Source organism: Desmodus rotundus, chromosome 8 (genome assembly GCF_022682495.2).
Source record: "Desmodus rotundus isolate HL8 chromosome 8, HLdesRot8A.1, whole genome shotgun sequence".
NCBI classification, from domain to species: Eukaryota; Metazoa; Chordata; class Mammalia; order Chiroptera; family Phyllostomidae; genus Desmodus; species Desmodus rotundus.
Window position 1 is genome coordinate 103,294,385 of NC_071394.1, and position 22,665 is coordinate 103,317,049.

Genomic DNA, 22,665 nt, shown 5'->3' on the forward strand with positions numbered 1-22,665 from the left:
ATATCCATCCTATGCCTCGATCTTGGCTGGAAGCTTCTAGCCTCTTGTACTTTAAATTGGAGGGTAACAATATACCCCATGCTCCAACACAGCCAAATGCAGAATATTAACTAGGTATATTAAGACATTCACTTTGTCAGGAATAGTAATGCTTGGTGATTGTGTTGGTTTTTTTTTTTTAATTTAATTTCTTTTTAGTGATACATAAGAAGGTAATTATAGATGAAATGACATGGAGAAGAGAAAAAAATTGAGACCGATGAAACAAGATTTGCAAATGTTTGACAATTATTGAAGTTCAGTGATGGCAACATGAGTATTCATCATATTACTTTCTCTCTTTGTATTAATTTGCTGAAGTTGCCAATAAATACCACTGAGTGGTTGGCTTAAATAGCAGAAGTTTATTTTCTCACAGTTCTGGAGCTATCAGTAGGGTTGATTTCATTCTGACACCTCTGTAACTTGTGGATGACCATCTTCTTTCTTTGTCTTTACATGAACTTTTCTTTCTTCTAAGGACATGAATTATATTGGATTTTCCTCTTCAAAAACCCTATCTCCAAATAACAGTCACATTCTGAAGTACTTGGGGTTAAGACTTTAACATATGAATTTGGAGACATGCTTTATCCTATAACATTCTGCTTTATATGTTTTGATATTCCCTGAGAACCTGTCACTCCAATCTATTAAGTTCCCTTTCCTGAGTCTTTCAATACCTTTCCATCTACCTGTCTTGGGGAATTTAATGAAGTTCTGTCACCTAGCATTTGACCCATTTTATAATGCTATGATCGAAAGGAATGCTCTATGTTTATAGGCCTCAAATTATTTATAGGCATTTACATACTCAATTGATTCATAATTTGAAAGCTTTTTCTTGTCTGATAATTAAAAGCCAGTTATTTTTTAAATGTATGCTCCATGTAAAAAGCCAGATCCTTTTCCATTCAAAATTGACCCTTAGCAGTTCTGTGTATTTATGGTACCACTGGAAATACTAGCTGCTTATTATCACAGTTTACTGTCCCAATTTATCTCCAGAAAAAATGAACTAACTGGCTTCTCTTTCCAGCCCCCGTCAAGAAATCGGCGAGAGAGAGCTGAGCTGAGGCCAGATTTCTTTGATTCTGCAGCTATCATAGAAGACGATTCAGTAAATGTTAAATTATTACTACCTTTTATTAATGGCTCTGGGTCTTGTTTTTTTGCATGAATTTAATGATTGCGTTTCTCATTTTCTAGGGATTTGGAATGCCTATGTTCTGAAGTCTGAAGAAAACTTACGAATCTGGAACTCTATTATTTAGAGCTAGAGGCCTATATACTGTGATAGCTTGTATGGGGAAAAACACTTTTAATGTGGTCTGATTTGTTTTTTGATCAAATGGTTGAGGTCAATCCCCTTTTGCAGTGACAGAAGAGGAGCATGTAAATTACCCAAGGGAGTATTGATGAATGTCACCTCAGAAAGACTGACCTGAAAAATCATTTGTGTCCTAACATTGGACTTACCCAAAACATATGTGTTTTTTCTGGAAGGAGGAAAACATTTTAAATTTTTAAAACAGTTGTCAAGATAAACACTGTTATACACCTGTTTTATGAAAACTCCGCATTGAGTAAAAAAAAAATATTTTTAACTTTATTTTCCTGTTGTACAATTTAAAAACCGTTTTAACATTTTGCCTTTTTATGTTTTAAAAGCTAACCATTTTTATTAAACCTATGAGTAAGCAGCTCATTTTAATTGCTGAAGAGTGTTTTGGAGCTCACTGGATTTGGTTGACTTTATGGAATACAGAAATGTGGAGGAGCAGAATATTGACAAGCTAAGATGAAATTCTGACAGTGCATCTCTGCCAAAACCACATGCCCTCTATGGATATGGATTCCCAGATTTTATATACTCTTGAATAAAAAGGTTTATTTTTATTTATAACAGGGGCATAAAATAAGAAATGTCCATGCAGCCATTTTTCCAACAGATGCTGTACACCGTTCATTTTATATAGAATAGGGATTCAAATACAGTACATTTTCTATTGGTATTTGTTCTGTGCATTTTTAGCAACTTCTACCAGCAAATAAAGTATTCTCAGTAAAACAAAAATGGTTCTCAAGTTATCAGTTTGCTGTTTTTACCACTTATTTCATGCCCTGCAAAATTCAAGTTACATAGACTTCCATTTTCTTAAAAAGATAATCATAAAGAACTCCTTTGCCATGCAAAAGTAATTTTAAGTGTAACATAACTGTCTACTTCCCATGCACTTAATACCTTTATGCGCTAATTTTGTGAATTAAGTTTACCAATTATAGAAGTATGTGCTGCATAGAAGTCTGTGCTTAGAGGGTGAAGTTCCTAAGCTTACCTTGAAATACAGCTACATTTCAGTGTTAAATGTGCATATTAAGAGTAATTCTTTGGGGGAAAGAAATTATGAATCTTGAGGACAGCCTTCAATGGTTTTAGAATTACAGTCTGCTTAGACCTATTATGACTTGATACTATTGTTGTTTTTAAAAGCCCACTTAGTTGCTTCCCTTCTGATTTTTAAAGTAAGCCTCAATGTCCAAACCAATCCATCCACAGCTGTTTCTGGGCTGGTTTTTTAGTAGCTGCAACAGAATCATGAGGCTTGCCCTTTTACTAAAAATGAAAAGCATTTAAAAAAAAAAATCTGTGCATTCAATGATTATCTTTTGTCCAGGAAAGCAAAATGCATTATCTTCATCCTTTTAGTAAACAAACACAAAACAGATTTTTCTCAACATTTGTATATTTCTGAAAAAAAAACTCAGTTGCCCAAAATGTTTTATCTGCTAATTTAGCAACTCCTGGGCTCCAGTTAGGGGGGCTGAGCTCTCCTTTTCATCCAGAGATGTGGACTTCACTGGAAGTGAAGGGGCAGGAATGACTGGAAAGTCTACCACACCAGCCCTGCCTGTGGTTCTGGCCAGGGAGCAAGCTGGGAGGTGTCCTGGCACAGGCACAGAGCGATCCTTTGCTTGACAGTCTCATGTGGAAAACAGATGCTGACTTAGAACTGTAGATTACTGTGCAACGAAAAAGGCTTAAAATAGCTACTCCAATGGGTTTCCAGTTCAGTTTGAAATCAATCGAAATTTTGTATTTTCAGTGTCTCCTTGATTGGTTTTGCTAGTAATTCTGTAAATTGTACATTTGCAATATGAGGTTTTTTTTTTTTTCCTTTTGTACAATTTGAAATTGATGCTTCACCTTTCCTTTAATAAACTATTCAAAATCAGGCTGTGGTAGTCATCCTATTGTACTACTAGGAAAGCTTTAAAGAGATGATTTTTCTGTCCTGCTGTTCTTGAGAGTTTGCTCTTCCAGATATTTGTTAAATGATGGCAAAATTACTGTATCAGTGAGTTTTTCTTTTAAAGAAAGCAGAAATTTAGGACCAGCTCATTAATTTTCTTTCATTCCTTGAATTTCCCATGAGAGGATGGATAGGCCAAGTTGTCTGTGGTTCAGGAGGAAGTCTCTTGTCGGCTGAGTTTTGGAGGAGGCATCCAGAGACTATGCACCTGGATTCTACTCTAGAAGTGAGAGTTTTTCTAGATACTGGTGCTAGAGGTCACACCTTATACTTTATGGGCCTGGCTGTGTATTTTGGGCTGTGTTCATTAGGTGGCCTAAGATGTCTGCAGAAAAAGCAGGGATGTAGGGGATAGGTCAGCAGGTGAGCTCTCTAGATAGGTAAGGAGAGAGGGTGATACGGATGGGTTTGTCTCCCTTGCAACTCCTCTTGAGGGGGGTATATGTTTATGAAACGAGACCAGGGCTTTACTCATGTGTTACTCTATCTTGGGATAAGCTTGCCAACTTCCCAGCTATTATGTGACTATGACTTTGAGTCCATCAAACAAGGAAACAAAGGTCTAGTGCCTACTCAGGCTTTTCAGTATGAATAGACAAAACTCGCAGGTAAGGTTCCATTCCTGCCCTCCTAAGCCTTGTTCTATAGTGGTCTCTATCAAGTATCATGTTTTCAAGTACAGCTTTCTGCTCTGAAGAAAACACAAAGGATGAGTCACTTCTCACCATCCAGCACAGTGGGACATGGTCAGAAGCTACCTACCAAGGCTGCCACCTTTGCCCAAATGTGTTGGCTAGACTTCACAGAGGCCCCAGACTGGGGTGCTACCTAATAAGTGGCCACAGCTCTTGCTTGGAGATCCCATGCTAACAGGTTCAAGCGACATGAAGATCAGTAGTTCTCTCTAAAAGAATAAAGCCACAATCCTTTGGAACCAGAAGGACGTGAAATATATCTGTCAAACAGGTACAGTCTAAACTAATTTAAAAGTGGGGTGAGGGTCCTCCAGAGGCTTGTCTGAGTGGGCAGACCACATCTAAAGCACCGGCATCCGTTCATCCAGAGGCAGAGAATTGTGCTGGGCAGACCAAGACATGGTCAGAAGGGAAACTGGAAGAACTTTTCTCAAAACCTAAGCACTTTCTAACAAGCAGTGGAAGGATGCATGTGGATGTGCTCTCCAGTACTCTAGCAATTCAAAAAAAAATGGCCACAATGGATGAGGTAGGAAAGCTTTTCCAAACCAGTAGCTCTTTGGCTCCTTTGAGACAATCATACTAGAGCAGACTTCTCATCCCACCTCCCTCATGATTTGAAAGGCAATACTCTGAATAGTGTAGAAAACAGGCTTGGGGTTCAGAAAAGTCTGCCTAGGTTCAAATCTCAGCTTCACCACTCAGTTGTGTGGCTCAGATCAAATTGGTTGACTGACTTGGAGCAGGGACACCTGGCACGTTTTCCCTACCCTCTACAGCTCTCGGTCTAAAGACAGACACTTGCCAGCATTCTGCTTGCTAACCCAAGTCCTTACTGATTACAAGCAGTTTGAGTTCATGATTTGAGATGGAGACCTCAGGTCCCTGAGCATGAGTAGACTGGAAAGCAAAGAGTGTTCCAAGGTAGAGGCAGCAGGACTGGGATCAAAAACCTAACTAGGCAAGCAAGGGAGGGACAGACAAGAACCTTCTATGTGGGCCAAAGACATTGGAGAACAGCATTATCCACTGGAATCTCGCTAGAGCATTCCAACAAAAGCGACAAAATCTGAACCTGCAATTAGTGTGTTAGCTCAGAACAGCCTCAGCGGGAGGGAGGCCACAAGAGATGAGAGTAGAGACTGTTGCTCAAGTACTCAGCCCAACTAGAATGGAGAGTACCATTCTCCAACTGGAGAGGGAGGAAAGATACTCAACTAAAAATATGACTCCTAAGGTCTTAAACCTGGCTTCATGCAATGGTGGGGCTTCCTGGTAGAAATGGGGAAAATGGATGATGGTCACATACTGGCTTTGGTCAAGATGAGTCGTAAATGATGCAACATCCAAGCAGGGCTTACAGACCTTTGGAGCCATGGGGCTGGAACAAGAGAAAGTCATCAGTGGTGGGAGGACCTAAGGCTCTCACCACAGAAAAAAGTACACTCTATGGGGCACACTGTAGCAGCACTCCATGGTTGGTTTTTCTGCAGAAACTACCTAAAATCTCCAGTTCTGGAATGACTCTTAATACTTTACATATGCAATAAAGTTAAATTCTACAAGGAGGGGAAGAAACAGACAAAAAATACTCAAGTCTCAAATTGATAACACAATCATCACCCAGTTACTAATCCAAATAATTTGACCATGTACCTTCAGTTTAACAAGGGAACTACAAAAGTCTTGAACTTACCTTAGGTTTATTATCAGTATAGTTGTAGTGGTTCTGAAACTTTTATATTTATTGCAGGATTGAGCAAATGAGTAAAATATGTTGCAGATAATGGTAATCAATTTTATCACTGTGGGAGAAGACAGGCATAAATATAGAATAGGGAAGGCAAAGAAGAACTAGTGTGTTAGACCGAAATGAAAAGTTTCAGTATGAATTCATGATTTTCAAATTTTATATATGTAAAATATATATTTATATATACATGTTCCCTAAACATATATATACATATATTTGTATAAACATTTCCTAGTCTGCTGAAAATACCTACAAGCACTGACACCCCAGTATCAATGGGACCATCCAGTACCAATCACAGTTTATAAATTACATCTAGAAGAAACCAGGGCTCTGGGAGAAATCACTATTCTAGGGCTGGTACATTATCATGTGTCAAAAAATAAGTACATAAAAAGTTATTGAGTCATATCAAAAGGATTGAGCCAGCATGAAGGAGCTCCCAATGGCCAAATCAGGAAATATTGTGCATCAAAATGAATAACATTAAACTTTAAATCCAGTAGTCTAAATTTTTTGATTGATAAACATATTCATTCACTAAAACATTTATGGAACACCTGTGTACTAAGCACAGATTTTAATTATGAATAATATATGGCTCCCAATCTCAAAAAGATAACTCTTGGGGTAGGGTAAGGATGGGGCAAGGAGAAAAAAGTAACAAACTACTGCAATATGTGCTTTGCTTGAAAATTTGATAGGGTAACAGCATAGTAAAAAATTATTTCAGGAGAAATGTTTTTAAAAATCCATGAGTCTAAAGAGACACTAAAAAAAAACAGGAGAAAAGAAAGCTCTTCCTCCCAATTAGAGTACCAACTAATACATTCAGACATAATGACAGGGTTAGAAACGTAGTATTTTTACACTCAATATAGAATAGCTGATTGAGGCAGGAACCATAACTGGATACTTGAAAGTATTGGATAAGAGCTTGTGGGCAGATAGGCTTAAAGAATGCTCCCAAATTAGTTATTAATTACAAAGAGAAAATGGTAGCCATTACAACCACTACCTTAACCAAGTGACCTGAGTCAATTCCATCAATAATGGAAAAACAACTAACATCACGTGTTTCCTGATGTAATACATGGAATGAACACTCTTCATGTATTATTCTTACCTGGGTCTAAACATCCGGAAAAAAAAATCAACTCAAACTGAGGGACATTCGATAAAATAATTGGTGAACACTCTTCAAAAATGTCAGTCATAAAAGAATATGTAAGATAATGAGCTTTGTTTCCTAGGAAATAAAAACTGCATTGTGGGGAAACAAAGGGTCATCATTCTGCAACTTACTCTCAAATGGGTCAATAAAAATAATACAAATGTGTGGAAGAGATGAAGCAAATGTAGAAAATGTTAAGAACTGGAGAATTCACATGAAGAGTGTATAATACAACTCTCCCCACATTTTTTAAAGTTACAAAATTTCCAAAATAAGTTTTTTAAAATGTGAGAACACATTTCTGAACTAACATAGGGTATTCATCTTACTGAGGATCTATTCGGTTAGACACACATGCAAACCTCATAGAATCCTCAACAAGTCCTGGAGGAATTAAAAGATAGGGACTATTATTTAAAAGTAAGGAAACTGAAGCCTAAGCAGATAAATACTTTACCCTTAAAAGCTTATTATCTCACCTGTAGGGGAATAAAAGTAATTCTTCCAGGGGCGGGGAGGAGGGAGTAGGGAGGAAAACAATACAAAGAGGTGTTAAATATGGGACAGCTTTAGGTGACAACACTATGTACTGTTTCTAGTTTTCATGATTTTTCAGATTTCTACCATAAAAAATGAAATGTATGCTCAAAAGTATACCAATTAATATTTTTAATCAAGCAAATAATTTTACAGTAAGGCACAAATGAAATCTTTCTAGAATTTAATAAACTTAGCCATTCCAAGTAATTACTGTTACTTGGATTCTCAGGTTTCATGATTGCAAAAAAGGCCGGGATGACTTCTAATAGCCAGGTGACTAGCTCTTGGTTTATTTTCCTTTCATTTGCTTACAGTGGAATATTTGCATGCTTCCTCCAAGGACGTTGTACCTTCTTGCTGGCTAAAACATCCAGGTCACGGCAGATTCGGGCACGTGTAGAGGCAGGCTGAATGATGTCATCCACAAACCCTGGTCAAGCACAGAAAAGGGAGATCATCTGCACCCCCAGATGATGCCACCCTCCAATCTTGTGCTCAGCCTGGGCACCATCTCTGGGACCCACAGTGTGAGCTGGGCCCAACTTGATATAAGAGGGGCTAGGCCCTGTGAACCCTCTCCTGCATCCCTGGAGCTCCCATTCCTCTGGCAGGTCCCCAACTTTACAAAAAGAAAAAAGAAAAATGTGACTCCACTCCCTGCCAAGATGAATTCAATAGGAAATAAAGAAAATGTGAATTTTCAAAAATAGTTACAATTCCTCCCATTCCTTCCTGTACACAAGTCCCTCTACAATGGGACACTGACACTCCAACCATCAAGAAGTAGATCCTAGCCCTGGCCGGTGTGGCTCAGTTGGCTGAAGTATCGTCCTATAACCAAATGGCTGTGGGTTCAATTCCCAGTCGAGGCACATGCCGAGGTTGCAGGTTCTGTCTCCAGTCAGGGTGCTTACTAGAGGCAACCACTCGATGTTTCTCACATGAATGCTTCTCTTTCACATCGATGTTTCTCTTCCTCCCTTCCCCTCTCTAAAATCAATAAGCACGTCTTGGGGTCAGAATTTTTTTAAAAAAGTAGATTCTATTTCTTTATCTGGCTCTATGACTTGCCACAAACGTGGCAAAAGTGACACTGTGCAACTTCCAAATCTTGGTCCCAAGGCACCTTGTAGCTTCTCCTCTCTGTCTTTTGCCGCCCTCAGGACAGCACTGACTAGCCTCCTTAACAATAAGAAAGCAGATGGAATGAGTCTAGTGAGAGCCAGCACCAACCACGTAAGACGCCATCTCGGACTAGCCAGCCCCAGTCAAGCCGCCAAATGACTACAGCTGAGTAACTGATCCCAGGCAAGACCAACAGAAGAATCACCCAGCTGAGCCCAAACCAAATCACTGATTAACAGAACATAAGCAAAAAAGGAGAGGGATTGCTTTAAGCCACTCTATTTTGTGGTGGAGTTTTACACAGTACCAGGTAACTAGAAGAAAACTAAGAAATGTAGCCATTTCGGCAATGTTGCTTGGGTCATGGTTACCAAAGCAGCCTATCAGGCCCCATTGTCCTCTAGTGATGACTGCCCAGGGCCAACCCCAACCCTTAACAGTCTACAGACTTGACTATAATAGCAAAAGTCCCAGTTATTGGGACTTTCTGTAAAAAAAAGAACAAGCGAGTAACCCAACAAATGAGCCAAGCTGCCCTCCTGCCAGTGCCTACCTCTCACTGCTGCAGGAAAAGGGTTGGCAAACTTGTCAATATATTCTGCTTGAGCATCTTCCACATTCTCATGCCCTTTGAAGATGATCTCCACAGCACCCTGTTATGAGAGTTAATGAATTTAGCTGGAGATCTCAACCCATACAGACTTCCCTCAAGTCATTATCGCTGTCTGTGGTTGCAAACTTCTTGGTAAATCAACGTGTACTGGAGTAAGGGGCCAGCTCCAGGTGCCAGGACACTGAGGTGGGCACTGCCTGGAGTCATCCATCATGTTTCCAGGGGCTGTGTGACGGGAGGCTCAGCAGTAACAGGCAGCCCAGGCAAAGCCAAGAGTGAGCTTGTCTCCCCAGATTCCATCCTACCATCAGCCAATTGCACTTATTCAAAGATGTGTGGCCTAGTGTTCACTACCAGATCCAAGGTCCCTGCGTCAAGAGGAAGTAAAATGCTGTTTTTCTATTCCATTATCCTGAGCCCTGACTACTAAATTCCATAGCCAGAGGACGCACACTGAATTGCAAATGCAGATATATTGGGGACTAAAGATAAGCCTTCACACGGGACCCCTAAAAGTCAGCTGGGGGGATTATCTAGCTCAACCCCAATAGCTACTTCAAAGCAGGAAAGGAGTAGGGAATAGGATGAGCAACAGGAAGTACCCTGCCCAAAGTCACCAGGGTCAGAAGTACAGTTCAGCTTCTATGGGCTCAAAGGAGTGGCTCTGGGGCGTTCCTTAGAAGAAGAGATGGGGTTTGGGGAAATGCCCAGTTCTCTCAAAGGCTGGTTCAGCCAACTCACCCCTTTACTGATGATCTCAAAACCTACCCTAGGCTCTTGCCACCCTGAGCCTGAAGATACCAGCATGGGCTTCCTGAAGTGAGAGTGTAGGACAGGAGGCAGAGGGGTCCCTGGGGCCAGCCCCAGGAAGGAGACTTGCCAAGATCTAGGCCCCAACTCTCTAGAGTCCTGGCCCATCCTGGGGGCCCTGGCCTCAGTCCAACATTTCCCAGCTGTGTTTTAAGCTCCTGCTGGGAGAGTACAGTCACTAGACCCAGGAAAAGGGAAAGCTGAGGTCCTCACCTTTGCTCCCATGACTGCAATCTCCGCTGTGGGCCAGGCATAGTTGGTGTCACCACAAAGGTGCTTGGAGCTCATGACATCATAGGCACCACCGTAAGCCTAGAACAGACCCAAATGCCAAATGTTAGAGCTTGACGCAACCAGATCATGTTCCTAAAAGACTCCAAGAACCCAAACGAAATAAGGACAAAAGCAAGCATAGCCTCCTGGGCTACTGAAAGCCCCGTGTCTGTGAGGCCAGGGAGCCAGAGCAGACAACACTGGGTGCAGGCCACAGGCCTGTCACAGTTAACATTCACTGTCTTCACAGCTCTTTCCCGCTGCTGTCTTCAGTTCCCAGAGATGGCCATGGACATCTCAGCAGGGTGTCTTTCCAGGGCTAAAAATGCTGCCCTTACTCGACCCTTTTAAGGGTGAGTGAGGTATACTCCCCCTTCCCTTGCTGAAACTCTTGGCCAGACCTCCAACCACAATCATGCTGCCAGGAGTGAGTGGGCTCACCGCCTCCAGTGTAAGTTTCTCACCTTCCTGGTGATGACTGTGACTTTGGGCACAGTTGCCTCAGCAAACGCGTAGAGAAGCTTGGCGCCATGCCGGATGATACCCCCGTATTCCTGTGCTGTGCCTAGGTCATGAGGAAGAGTTACTAGATACCCACAAAAACCCTCACAAGGTCTGCCTGCCACTCTCAGCTGTAAGGTCTTCCCCTGCTCCCCAGAGGGCTGGGAGAAGACTACCTTCACTGCCCCATCTTCTAGACACCAGAATACAAAGAAGTCACAAATCTACAGGGAATTTTGCAAAAAGATCTCCAAATAAAGTGGGTACCTCATTGGACAAAGACACCTCTCCTGGCCCCCACCTCTGTCAATGACTTACCAGGCAGAAAGCCAGGGACATCAACAAAAGTGATGAGTGGAATATTGAATGCATCACAGAATCGGACAAAACGAGCCCCTTTCACAGATGAATTAATATCCAAGCACCCTAGAAGAGAGATATCCATGTTGAGCTTCTGGGCAATTCCCAGCTCTGCTCACAGCATCCATCTAAGAGCTGATTTATTTCTATAGAGACACCAAAATCTCCTCATCAAAGAATTGTAAAGGAGAACCCTTACACTCCAGGGGGAAAAAGGGCAGACAAGAGAACCCACCTGGCATTGGCCAAAGAGGGCCCAGGAGTGGCTTCAGCCCCATAGGCTCTCTTGCTGGGAGTACAGCCCAGCGCAGTCAGGCTCTGCCTCAAACTGAAGGACCTGAGGCACAGCCTGGTTTACCCAGTGGAACCAGTAGTCAGAGGTATCACTCAGGGACTGGTCATGGAACCAAATTCTGGCCCCACCAATTATAGTTATGTGTCATTGGGAAATTCCTTCACGTTTCTGAGACTGAGGTTCCTCACCTGCAAAGCAGGAACGTTACCACCTCCTACCAAGGTTCAAGGATTAAAGGAAATGGCATCTGAAAAGTGGCACAAAGTAAAGAGCTCAATTACTAGTAAATCTCCCCTCCTAGAACAGTTTTGAATATATTCTATGAGGCCGGCATTACCTTCATACCACCGAGGAAGCATATTATGACAGAGAATGCAGCCTAAAGTCCCTCATCAACACAGAAGCAAAAATTCCTAAAATATTACCAAATGAAATCCAGCAAGATATAAAAGTTAGTGCATCATGACCAAGAATTCAAGGTTGACTTAACCTGTGCAAACCAGTGAAACTATTAAACAAAATAGAAAAACCATATGATCATCTCAAGAGATATAGAGAAAGCATCTGACAAAATTCAACATTCATAATTAAAATCTAGCAGCAAACTAAGAGTACAATGGAACTTCTACAATCTTCTAAAGAGTCCCTACAAAAAAACCAAGATACTCATGGATCAGAAGAATAAATAAACCTCCAATTTGATCTCTACTAAAGTTCTCTACTAAAGAACTGTCTACTAAAGTTCTCTGCTGTCCAGAAGAACCTTCTATGATGGAAATGTTCTCTGGTTCTGCTACTCAACATGGTAGCCACTTAGCCACATGCGGCTATTACGCACTTGAAATAGGACTAGTACAACTGAGAAACTAACTTTCTGATTGTATTTAGTTTTAATTATTAAACTATTTTAATTATTTGACTTAATTATTTTTAAAGTTTAATAGCTAGCATTAAACTTTTAAACTAGACAGATCTATATTTTCAAGCAATCTCTACCAAAATCCTAAGAGGTTCTTTTGTAAAAAATGATAAGCAGATTCTTTACAAAGGAGAGAGAAGAGTCAAAACAGTATTTAGAAAAGGAACAAAACGGGAAGAGTTACACGAGCTGACTTGAAGATCTACTTACAAAAAGCAGGGTTTCTCAACCTTGGCGCGATTGACACGTTAGACTGAACAATTCTTTGCTGTGGGGGTTTGTCTCATGCACACAGGATGTTGAGCAGGCCCTCTGGCCTCTACTCTGGAGAGCACCATTCCTACTGGTACTTGTGACAACCAAGAATGTTTCCAACATTGCCAGAAGTTCCAAGGATATCAAAATTGCCCCAGGATGAGAATTATAAAGTTACAGTAACCAATACAGTATCACGGACGCATAAAGGCAGGTGAAAACAATGAAACAGGACACAGATGGTGAAGAAATAGACCCACAAACTGATTTTAGACCAGGCACCAAAACAGTTCAATGTGGAAAGAAAGACTTTTCACAAATGGTGATGGAACAATAAACATCTGTACGGGTAAAAAATGAAAGTAGACTTCGTTTCATCTATAAATTACATACAAAAATAAACTCAACATGGATTCTAAACCTTAACACAAAACCCAGAACTACAAAGCTCATAGGAGGTAATGTATGACTACCTTTGCAACCTTGTAGTAGACAAAGATTTCTTGGACAGGACACAAAAAGCTCTAATAATTGATGAAAGCACTGATAAATGGGGCTTCATTAAATTTTTTAAATGAGTCAAAAGATAGCATTAATTAATTCAATAGGCAAGTCACACACAAGGAAAAAAATATTTGTAATACATACATCTGACAAAGGATTGACTCATATCCAGAATATATAAAGAACCCTAGAAATCAACAATGTTTTATATCTTGTTTTGGATGCTAATTACAAGCCTGTATACAATTGTCAAAACCCATTAAAATGAGCACTTGCACGTTATGCATTTTATTGTGTAAATTATAACTCAATAAAAGAAAAATTTCAATCTCCCTTCCTCCATCTCTCTTCAAAATCTGTGTCACTAACTGAAATAAAGAATCTGAGTTATGAGTCACAGGATGAAGACAATTAAATTAAGAAATTGCAAAAAGTACAAAGAGGCTAGAATTAAAATCAAAGAAACAAAAATAAAAAAAGATGAGCACTAACAACCCAAAGAAGATGTAATTATCTGGAAAATGAATGCAGTCAGAATGGAAAACCTGTGGCTCTGAGCTGCCAGCAGGTCCCAAGTCCAAGGGCTGGACCTTTTAATTTTAGGCCCTGGTCCCAGGCTTGTGAGATCACCTGGCATCCAGAGAGTGCCCAATGAGCCCTAATTCCTACAAGGACAAACTGAGAACCAGAATGGAGACCCCCTCTGTGAGTTTCTGTAGCTGCCTTTTAGTAACAAATAGGGAGTGAATAAGTTCATGAAATGAATAAGGCTTTCTTCAAAAGAGCAGTAACCTACTGAACTCCCGTACATTGCCACTCCATCAATATCACAAAGAGTTACCGAGTCAAAGAACCACAATGAAACCAAGTGTTCAGGCTCCAGCCAGGACTGGGGTGGGCCCCTAGAACAGACATCCCAGATATCTGCAGACAAATTGCCCAGGAGGAGCCAAACAGTTTCTTTTTTTTTTTTTTTTAATTTATTTATTGTTATTTAATTACAGTTGTATGCCTTTTCCCCCATCCCTTCACCCCACCCCAGGTGAACCCACTTCCCTCCCCCCTCTCCACCCTCCCCCTTGGATTTGTTCATGTGTCCTTTATAGTAGTTCCTGTAATCCCCTCTACCCACTGTCCCCGCCCCCACCCCCAAACAGTTTCTTAAAAAGTGGGCTTGTGAAAGTCAACCTGTGCTGTATTGCACAGGAACCTGCAAATAGGGTCATGGACAAGACCTTTAAGCAGACAGAAGAAATCATGTGAAATCCACACCAGAGACAGACACAACTAAGAAGAGGAACTAAAGGGATATGTGAACAGTTGAGAACTTACTCTAGGACAAAATACATTTTCAGTATGTGTAAGTTCCTAATTTTAAAAACTTTTTCTAAACACAAAATGGTAGAGTAGGCAGCTCTCAGCTCCTGTCCTCCAAGACAAGTATCAAAAAGTGAGAGGAAACTGTCAGAACCAACTTTGTCAAAACTCTGGAATAGGCAAAGCTTTACAACTAACTGAAAGCTAAATCAAGAAAAAGGCAACTTACAAACAGTAGGAAAGCTGTGTGGCAGTTTTAATTACACTTTGCGCCACATTCTCCCTGGTTCAGGAGGGAGCAAAGGTGACCTTAGTCACAAATCATTGTGTAGATCTGTTCTAACTTGTCTGGGTGCTATCTGAAGATTAATACAAGACTTTTATCTCTGTTTCACCTAATTCAGACTCACTGGGCTACAAAAGTGACTGGCATTGCTCAAAAATATTCTAACACAAAGGAACAAACTGTAGGTGGTTGAGATCACCTAAGGCCTGGGAGGAAAAAAAACAATCAGTTTCTCCAGGTAATAAGGGCATTCAAGAGCACCTGTGTGTGCTGGGACCTTAGAAAGGAACAGAAATTCCTAGGACCAGATACATGCTCAGGAAACACCTGAGAAGGAGAAATAGAAAGTACCTTGAGATGAATGAAAATGAAAACACAATATTATAAAACCAAAGACCTGAGGAAGACCCTAAGCTTTAACCTTGAGCTGATCCTTAAACTCAGTTTAATTCTGGCTAAGTGCTGAAGGAGAGCGCTAGCACACAGCCAACTTGCAGAACTAGGAACAGTGTTTTCCTGGACTGTTTTAGCACCTGATGTTCAAGGAAATCTATGTCAAAACACTAGCTAAACACAAGTAAAGGAACAGAGACTGCAGTGATCCCACAAAACAAGGAATATAATCTTCACAAAACTAGTTGGGAAAAGTCAATGGACAAATGGACTACTACAGCATTCAACAATCAAAAAAAAAATCCTGGAAAAGGGGAGAATGTGATTTCTAGAGTTTTCACATTGTAATATTAAAATGTTCAGTTTTTAACAAAAAAATAACAAGGCATATAAAGAAACAGGTAAGTACAGCCATTCAAATAAAATAAATTGACTGATTCTGTCCCTAAGGAAGCCTAGGCATTGAATTTACAAAGACTTTAAAACAACTGCCTTAAATATGCTTAAAGAGGTAAAGAAAACAAAGAACTAAAATAAATCAGGAAAATAATGTATGAAGAAAATGAGACTATCAGTAACAAGACAGAAAATATAAAAGGGAAGCAAACGAAAGTTTTGGGTCTGAAAAGTACAATAAACAAAATGAAAAATTCATTACAGGGGTTCAAAGCAGATTGGGGCAAAGAGAAGAAAGGACCAGGAAACTTAAATAAAGACAATTTGAATCATCCAGTCTGGGAGCAGAAATGAAAGAAAAAAAAATGAAGCAAGTAGAGACTAAGGGGCCTGTGGAATAGCATCAAACAAACCAACATATACAGCCAAGAAGTACCAGAAGGAGAAGTGAAAGAGAAAATAACAGAGATTATTTGAAGAAATAATGTTGAAAAAATTTCCCAAATTGACTTAAGACATGAAACTACAAATCCGAGAAACTTGAACTTCAAGTTTCAAAAGGCCCACAATGAGATACGTTATAGTCAAACTATCAAAAGACAAAAGATAGGATATTGAAAGTAGCAAGGTAAGTGACTCATCAGACAGAAGAGATCCAAAATAAGATTATCAATTGATTTCTCAGCAGGAACAATAGAGGCCAGAAGACAATGAGATGACATTCACAGCGCTAAAAGAATAAAACTGTCAACCAAGAACTCTATATTTGGCAAACTGTCCTTCAAAAATGAGGTGCAACTTAGGACATTCCCAGATAAACAAAAGCTGAGGAGAGTTCAGTACAACTAAGCCTGCTATACTAGAAATGGTAAAGAGAGTCCGTCAGGTTAAAATGAAAGGATACTAGACAGTATCGCAAGGCTCTGTGAAGAACAAATAAAGACTTCCAGCCCTGGCTGCGCTGTTCAGTTGGTCAGAGCGTCATCCCTTACATCAATAGGTTGTGGGTTTGATCCCCAGTCAGGTTGGGTTCCTAGTTGGGGGGCCTTCAGGGGGCAACCAATTGATGTTTCTTTCTTTAAAAAAAAAAAAGATTTTATTTATTTTTAGAGAGAGGGGAAGGGAGGGAGAAAAAAAGGGAAAGAAACATCAATGTGTGGTTGCTTCCTACATGCACCCAACCAGGGACCTGGCCTGCAACCCAGGCATGTGCCCTGACTGAGAATCAAACCAGCGACCCTTTGGTTCACAGGCCGCCAGCACTCATTCCACTGAGCAACACCAGCCAGGGCTGATGTTTCTTTTTCACATCAATGTTTCTCTCTCTCTCCCTACCCTCTCTTCCTCTCTAAAAATCAAGAAACACGTCCTCCAATGAGACTTAAAAACAATTATTTTTTTAAAAAGCAACTTTTCTAAAGATAGAAAGATCTCCAATAAAGGCAACTACATAGAAAACTACAAAATCCAGAATTACTGTATTTTTTGTTTGCAACACTACTTTTTAACATGATTTAAAAAAACAAATGCAACCCAGAAAGGTTCACTGGTGAATTCTACAAAACATTTAAAAATGAAATTATACCAATTCTCTATGGTCTCAGAATACAAATCAGAAAGTATATTTACTAACTCATTCACTGAGACCAGCAGTATCCTATAAACAAAACAAGACAAAGAAATTACAAGAAAACTACAGACCAATGTCTCCCATAAAAAACACAAATCCAAGAATCCTCAGCAAAGCATTAGCAAATAAAATCCAGCAATGTATAAAAATAATTATATACTACTTTCGAGTGGAATTTATCCAAGGTATGCAAGGCTTATTTAACATCTGAATATCAATTCATGTAATCCATTACATCAACAGCCTAAACAAGAAAGACCACATGAACAAATCAATAAATTCAGAAAAAGCATTCACAGAATCCATTACCTACTCATAATAAAAACTCTCTCAGGAAACTAAGGAATAGAGGGGAACTCCTCAACTTGATAAAGAGTATCTACAAAAATCCTACAGCTACAATAGTGAACACCAGAAGCCTTCCCACTAAGATCAGGTACACACAAGAATGTCTTCTCTCACCACTTTACTTTCAAATTGCACTGGAAGTCCTGGCTAATATAAAAGTAATCAAAACGGCAGTACTAACATATGGATAGATATTTAGACCAATGGGATAGTACTGAGAGTAACGGTAATAAACCCATACATCTATAGCCCACTGACTTTCAACAAGAATGCCAAAGGATGCCACTTCAACAAACGGTACTAGGATAACTGGATTTCCACATGCTGAAGAATGAAGTTGGACCCTAAGTCACACCATATAATAAAAATTAACTGAAAATTGATCAAGTCTAAATGTAAAAGCTAAAAGCATAAAACTCCTAAAAGAAAACAAGGAAAAGCTTTCATGGCATTGGACTTGACAACAAGTACTTAAATATAATGACAAAAAGCACAAGCAATTAAGAGAGATAAAATGAACTTCATCAAATTTAAATATTTTTGTGTATCAAATGACATTGTCAAAAAGTAAAAACGAAACAAAACAAAAAACACCAAGACACCCTAGGGAGAAAGTATTTGTAAATCATGTATCTTATAAGAGTTTAATATCCAGAATGTAAAGAACACCTACAACTCAACAACAAAAAATAATAATAATTTTAAAAATGGGCAAAGTCTTGGATAGATACTTCTCCAAAAATATACAAATGGCCAATGAACACATGAAAATACTCAACATCATGAATCATTATGGAAATATAAACAAAAACTACAATGAGATAACACTTCATATCCATTAGGAGAGCTATAATCAAAGCATCACCAGAAAATGACAAGTGTTAATGAGAATATAAAGAATTTAGAACCCTTGTGCATTGCTAGTGGGAATGAAAACCAGTGCAGCCTCTGTGGAAACTGTACAGTGTTTCCTCAAACAATTAAAGTTACCATATGACTCAGTAATGTCACTCCTAGGTGTACGCCCAAAAGAACTGAGAACGTATTCAAACAGGTGCTTGTACACCCCTGTTCACTGCAGTATTATTCACACCAGCCAAAAAGTAGGAAGAACCCAAGTATCAATTGACAGGTGAACGATTAAATAAAATGTGGTATATACATGCAATGGAATATTATTCAGCCACAAAAAGGTAAAATTAAGGGCAAATATTGTATGATTCCACTTATATGGACCATCTAGAATAGGTAAATTCATAGAAACGAAAAGCAGATTTAGATTACCAAGGGATAAGGGTAGGGCGAAAAGGGAGTCTCTATTTGGGATGATTGGAAAAGGTTTTAGAAATAGTGGAAATGGCTGCACACTGTGAATGTAATCAATGCCACTGTATTGTACACTTAAAAATGGTTCAAATGGCAAATTTTATATATGTTTTACTAAAATAAAAAATAATTAAAAGAAAAACTTTTTCTAAAGACAAGAAGAAAAATGCCATTGGCAGAAACAAAAGATGAGGTTGGGTCAATAGGGGAGAGTGCATTTGTCCTACACGGGAATTCAAAACAAACCTAAGAAGGAAAATATCGAGGAGGAAAGCAGTGTCTGCAGTCCCCACCCAGAGCACAACCATGGAAGAGTCCCCACCACCTGACTGTGACTCAGGTCTGGCCATATCACGAGAAAGCCATAGGGCACAGGCACAGCAAGATCTGTTAATTTGTCACATACCACCTATGTATCTGGCACCACTGAAGGCACTGGAGATGAAACCGTGAATAATACACCAAGACCCCTGCCCCCATGCAACTCATCGTTTAGTGGGTCAATCATAAACCTAACTGAAAGGAACTGAAAGTGGACCTCTGAAAAAGTGAAGCCCTCTCATAATGTTGAGGAGGAAAGTTATCTATAAACCCTTAATATAGGAAAGTATAAGAGAGGCATTTTGAAAAATTAGTATTAAAATAGAAAAGAGCTTTCACAACAATATCTGAGTTTTTTTCTTTGGACATGGAAGGCCACGTCTCAAGAAAAAGCAGAAGGTAGACACCAGGGCTGAGTCCCCGCAACCACCAACTGAGGTTTGTGAGAGCTTCTCCCTCTTACCTGAAGCCACCTTAGGTTGGTTGCCAACAATTCCAACGGTCCTCCCATTCATTCTTGCAAAACCAACAATGATGTTCTTGGCATAATTGGGCATGATCTCAAAAAATTCTCGCTCATCAACAACCTGTAGGGATAAATTTACTTCTGAGCTCAAAATGAGAAAGAAGATACAACTACATTACAGAATTACAGAGCTGGAGAGCTGCCACCCCACCACAGGTTCTCCAAGGAAGCACGGCAACAGGCAGAGGGACACCTTCTCCCTGCTGGACAGGAAAAGCCTCGTGTACACGGCTAGGGGAGGGTTAACCAGTGCAGCCTTTTTAAAAGTTTCTATTTGAATCCGGCATTATTTATTACACTTTTTTACTTCATTCTGAAATCATTTCAAACCGATATAAAAATTTTCAGAATAGTTTTTAAAAATGTATATATACTTCACCCAGATTCCCCATGCATTTACATTTCATCACGTAAGCTTTAGCATTCCTTCTCTCTCCCTACCTGCCTTTCCCACTTTCTCTCAATCTATCCCTATTTTTGTGTGTATGTATATATGTATACATTCTTTCTAAATATTCTACATATATATGTACATATACACACACACATTTTTTTCCTGAACCATCTGAGAGTAAGTTATAGATATGATACTTCTTTTTTTTATTTACCGATTTGAGAGAGATTTGTTGTTCCATTTATTTATGCATTCATTGATTGATTCTTGTATATGTCCTGACCAGAAATCAAACCCACAGCCTTAACATATTGGGACCACACTCCAACTAAATGAACTACCCAATCAGGGCCAAACATGCAACCTCTTTACCTCTAAGTGTCTCTGTGTATCTCCTATAAACATGGACATTCTTTTATATAACTACATTGGCATTAACAAAATCAGGAAATTAATATTAATACTATTGTTTATTATAAAACCTTATTCAAATTTTTCCAGCTATTCCAGTAATATCCTTTATAGGAACCAAAATCTGGTAATAGAATCTGACCCAAGATCATGTGGTGCTTTAGCGGTCAAGGCCCTGTAGCCTGCTTTCATTTTTTCCCTTCAGTCTTTGTCTTTCACAATCATGAAATCTTTGAAGACCACAGATCATTTGATTATTTGCCTTCTGTTTGGATTTGTTTAATGTTGCTTTGTGTTTAATTTCAGTTAAGCATTTTTGACAGTAACACAGGAGTGTTCCTCTTAGCAAATCACATCAAAAGACACATGGTGTCAATTTCTCCATTAATGGTGGTGATATATGCCAGGTTTCTCCCTTGAAAAATTACTATTTTTCCATTTGTAATTAAGCATTCTGTAAGGAAATACTTTGAAACTATGTAAAATCCTATACCTCGTTAAATTTTCACCCCCTAGGTTTACCACTCATTGATGATTCTTGCCTGACCCAATTACTGCTATGATAGTTGCCAACTAGTGATTTCTCTATCTCTATTTTCCCTGCATTTCTTAGTCAGCATTCTTCTGTCAGAAAGGTCTTTGCCTTTCCCATTTAATTATTTGTACCACTGACAAGTATGAACGATAGATTCCTGTTTTATTATGTAGATTAAATCTTTTACCATCATTATTTTATGTTCAAATTGCCCCATATTTGCCAGTGAGACCTCATTCAAGGTGGATCCCAAACGTTTTCGATATTTCTCCAACATTCTTTGAGCATACCTTACATTCTGGAATCACCTTACTTTCAGGTTGATATTGTGTTCTAGGATTTTTTTTTCTGCCTGAGGTGTAGAATTAGCCATTTCTCCAAGGGACCCAGGTTCCTTTTGGGGAAAGTGAATTAGTGAGTGTGTGTGTGTGTGTTTGCTTCTAAGAAGTTGTCCTATAGTACAGAGCTTGGAAATCCACAGAAAGGCACACACACTTATTTCTAAAGCTGGTATTAAAATCCGCAAATGCGTACTGATAACTCCAATTCTAGTCCAATTCAACTACAGGGTTCATTCTAGCTCTCCCCCCTTCAATATTCATGAACTCCTCTCTCATATAGCGGATGGCTTATTCCCATTATTCTCAAAATGCACTAATTTATTCATACCTCAAATACAGAGGAAATGGTTTCAGAATTGCTCACCCATATTGTATGCAAAACCACAAATCTAACTAAAATTCAGTATTTCTTTACCACTATTTCCGTCATTTGACTGAAGGTAGTTTATTTTAAAGGTTTTCCCCTAGTCTTGCTGATTTTATGTTTTAATATGTAAACAGAACATAGTTTAATAGTGTCACTCCTCATCCCTTCCACCCACCCTCTGTTATTAAGCTCATTATTTTCTGGTTTATCTTCCATATATATGTATTATAGAGATGAGCATATACATTTATATCTTTTTAATTACCCCTCCTATCTTAGATCAAAAGTAATATACTAGACTTTTGCACTTTGGGTTTCTTCACTTAACACCATATCCTGGAAATCACTCCGTATCAGCTCATAGACATCCTTCTCGTTTTCGCTTCCGCACAGCACTCTACTGTATCGATACACCAAATTTATTCAGCCAATCTCCTCCATGTCGTCAACATTATTTTGAAGCTTACATTCAGATTGTTTAAAATATTTTTCAATGATAAATAACAATGTCTCAATAGTAACCTTGTGCATCTATAATTTTGTATACTAAGAAGTATATCTTCAAAACAAAATTCTACAAGTGGAACTTCTGGGTCAAAGTGTAAATGCTTATTTAGTCTTAGATATTACCATATTCTCCTAAGAGCAATGTATGAGAATGCTTCCAACAGAATTACCAATGGTAAGTATTTTTAAGTTTTTTGTATTTTGCTAAACTGACAAATAGTGTAATTTTTTTAGATATATTTATTGATTATGCTATTACAGTTGTCCCATTTCCGTCTCTTCACTCAACTCCATCCTGCCCACCCCCTCCCTCCCACATTCCCCCCCTATAGTTCATTGTCTATGGGTCATACTTACAAGTTCTTTGGCTTCTACATTTCCTACACTATTCTTACCC

General features: G+C 39.1%; 3 protein-coding genes across 8 annotated transcripts in view; 1 reads left to right on the forward strand and 2 right to left on the reverse strand.

The window, feature by feature from the left end:
- Window positions 1-3,276, forward strand: part of STAG1 (STAG1 cohesin complex component) — a 389,253-nt gene extending 385,977 nt beyond the window's left edge. For all 3 annotated transcript variants that reach the window (XM_053929346.2, XM_024565652.4, XM_024565653.4), the window contains 2 exons: window positions 1,079-1,159; window positions 1,249-3,276. In XM_053929346.2, the coding sequence (XP_053785321.1) occupies window positions 1,079-1,159; window positions 1,249-1,272 (105 nt within the window). In that variant the 3' untranslated portion in view covers window positions 1,273-3,276. The remainder of the gene's footprint in view (window positions 1-1,078; window positions 1,160-1,248) is intronic.
- The window catches only part of NCK1 (NCK adaptor protein 1), a 553,292-nt gene that overhangs the window by 458,020 nt on the left and 72,607 nt on the right, over window positions 1-22,665 (reverse strand). The window lies entirely within an intron of this gene.
- Window positions 7,630-22,665, reverse strand: part of PCCB (propionyl-CoA carboxylase subunit beta) — a 66,801-nt gene continuing 51,765 nt past the window's right edge. Inside the window, exons 10-15 of one of the 2 annotated variants that reach the window (XM_024565866.4) lie at window positions 19,651-19,774; window positions 11,156-11,263; window positions 10,801-10,901; window positions 10,277-10,375; window positions 9,194-9,293; window positions 7,630-7,945 (exon numbers count right to left, since the gene is read on the reverse strand). In XM_024565866.4, the coding sequence (XP_024421634.1) occupies window positions 7,824-7,945; window positions 9,194-9,293; window positions 10,277-10,375; window positions 10,801-10,901; window positions 11,156-11,263; window positions 19,651-19,774 (654 nt within the window). In that variant the 3' untranslated portion in view covers window positions 7,630-7,823. Of the gene's footprint in view, window positions 7,946-8,001; window positions 8,506-9,193; window positions 9,294-10,276; window positions 10,376-10,800; window positions 10,902-11,155; window positions 11,264-19,650; window positions 19,775-22,665 lie in introns of those variants that run through there. The other variant, XM_053929349.2, reaches the window with a different exon arrangement.